The 464-nt window shown below is 34.3% G+C and overlaps 1 protein-coding gene across 2 annotated transcripts in view; it reads left to right on the forward strand.

The window, feature by feature from the left end:
* The window catches only part of LOC106870497 (normal mucosa of esophagus-specific gene 1 protein), a 20,421-nt gene extending 19,975 nt beyond the window's left edge, over positions 1-446 (forward strand). Inside the window, exon 5 of one of the 2 annotated variants that reach the window (XM_014916608.2) lies at positions 251-444. In XM_014916608.2, the coding sequence (XP_014772094.1) occupies positions 251-331 (81 nt within the window). In that variant the 3' untranslated portion in view covers positions 332-444. Of the gene's footprint in view, positions 1-250 lie in introns of both variants that reach the window. The other variant, XM_052976306.1, reaches the window with a different exon arrangement.
* Positions 447-464: the final 18 nt, after the last annotated feature.

Here is a 464-nt window from a genome sequence, read left to right on the forward strand (position 1 = left end):
CACACATACGGCAAGTTTCCATATGGTTTCCCTCTACAAAATAAACTCACAAGTCATTGGTCAACCCGGAGCCATATTAGAAGTCACTAGCTCAAACTGCCGTGCTCTGCGACCGAACCCGAAACCATATGGTTGGGAAAGCTAGCTCGTCAACCACGAATCCAGGTTTGCGTTCGGACTATACATTTGCATGCCTTTTTGCTGTTTATTTATTTATCTATTTATTAATTTATCTATTTATTTATTTCAGCTGGTGAACATCAATGAAAAATATGTACCAATTCCAGAACTGGAGCAGCTCAAGAAAGAAATTGGCAGCTTCAAGAATTAACATGTACCACCCTTCGTCATAGGCATTGATATATAATTATACACATACATACATATATATATATATATATATATATATATATATATATATATATTCCTGCTTATGTACGTACATACATATACATACATATATT

This window comes from Octopus bimaculoides, chromosome 24 (assembly GCF_001194135.2).
Source record: "Octopus bimaculoides isolate UCB-OBI-ISO-001 chromosome 24, ASM119413v2, whole genome shotgun sequence".
NCBI classification, from domain to species: domain Eukaryota; kingdom Metazoa; phylum Mollusca; class Cephalopoda; order Octopoda; family Octopodidae; genus Octopus; species Octopus bimaculoides.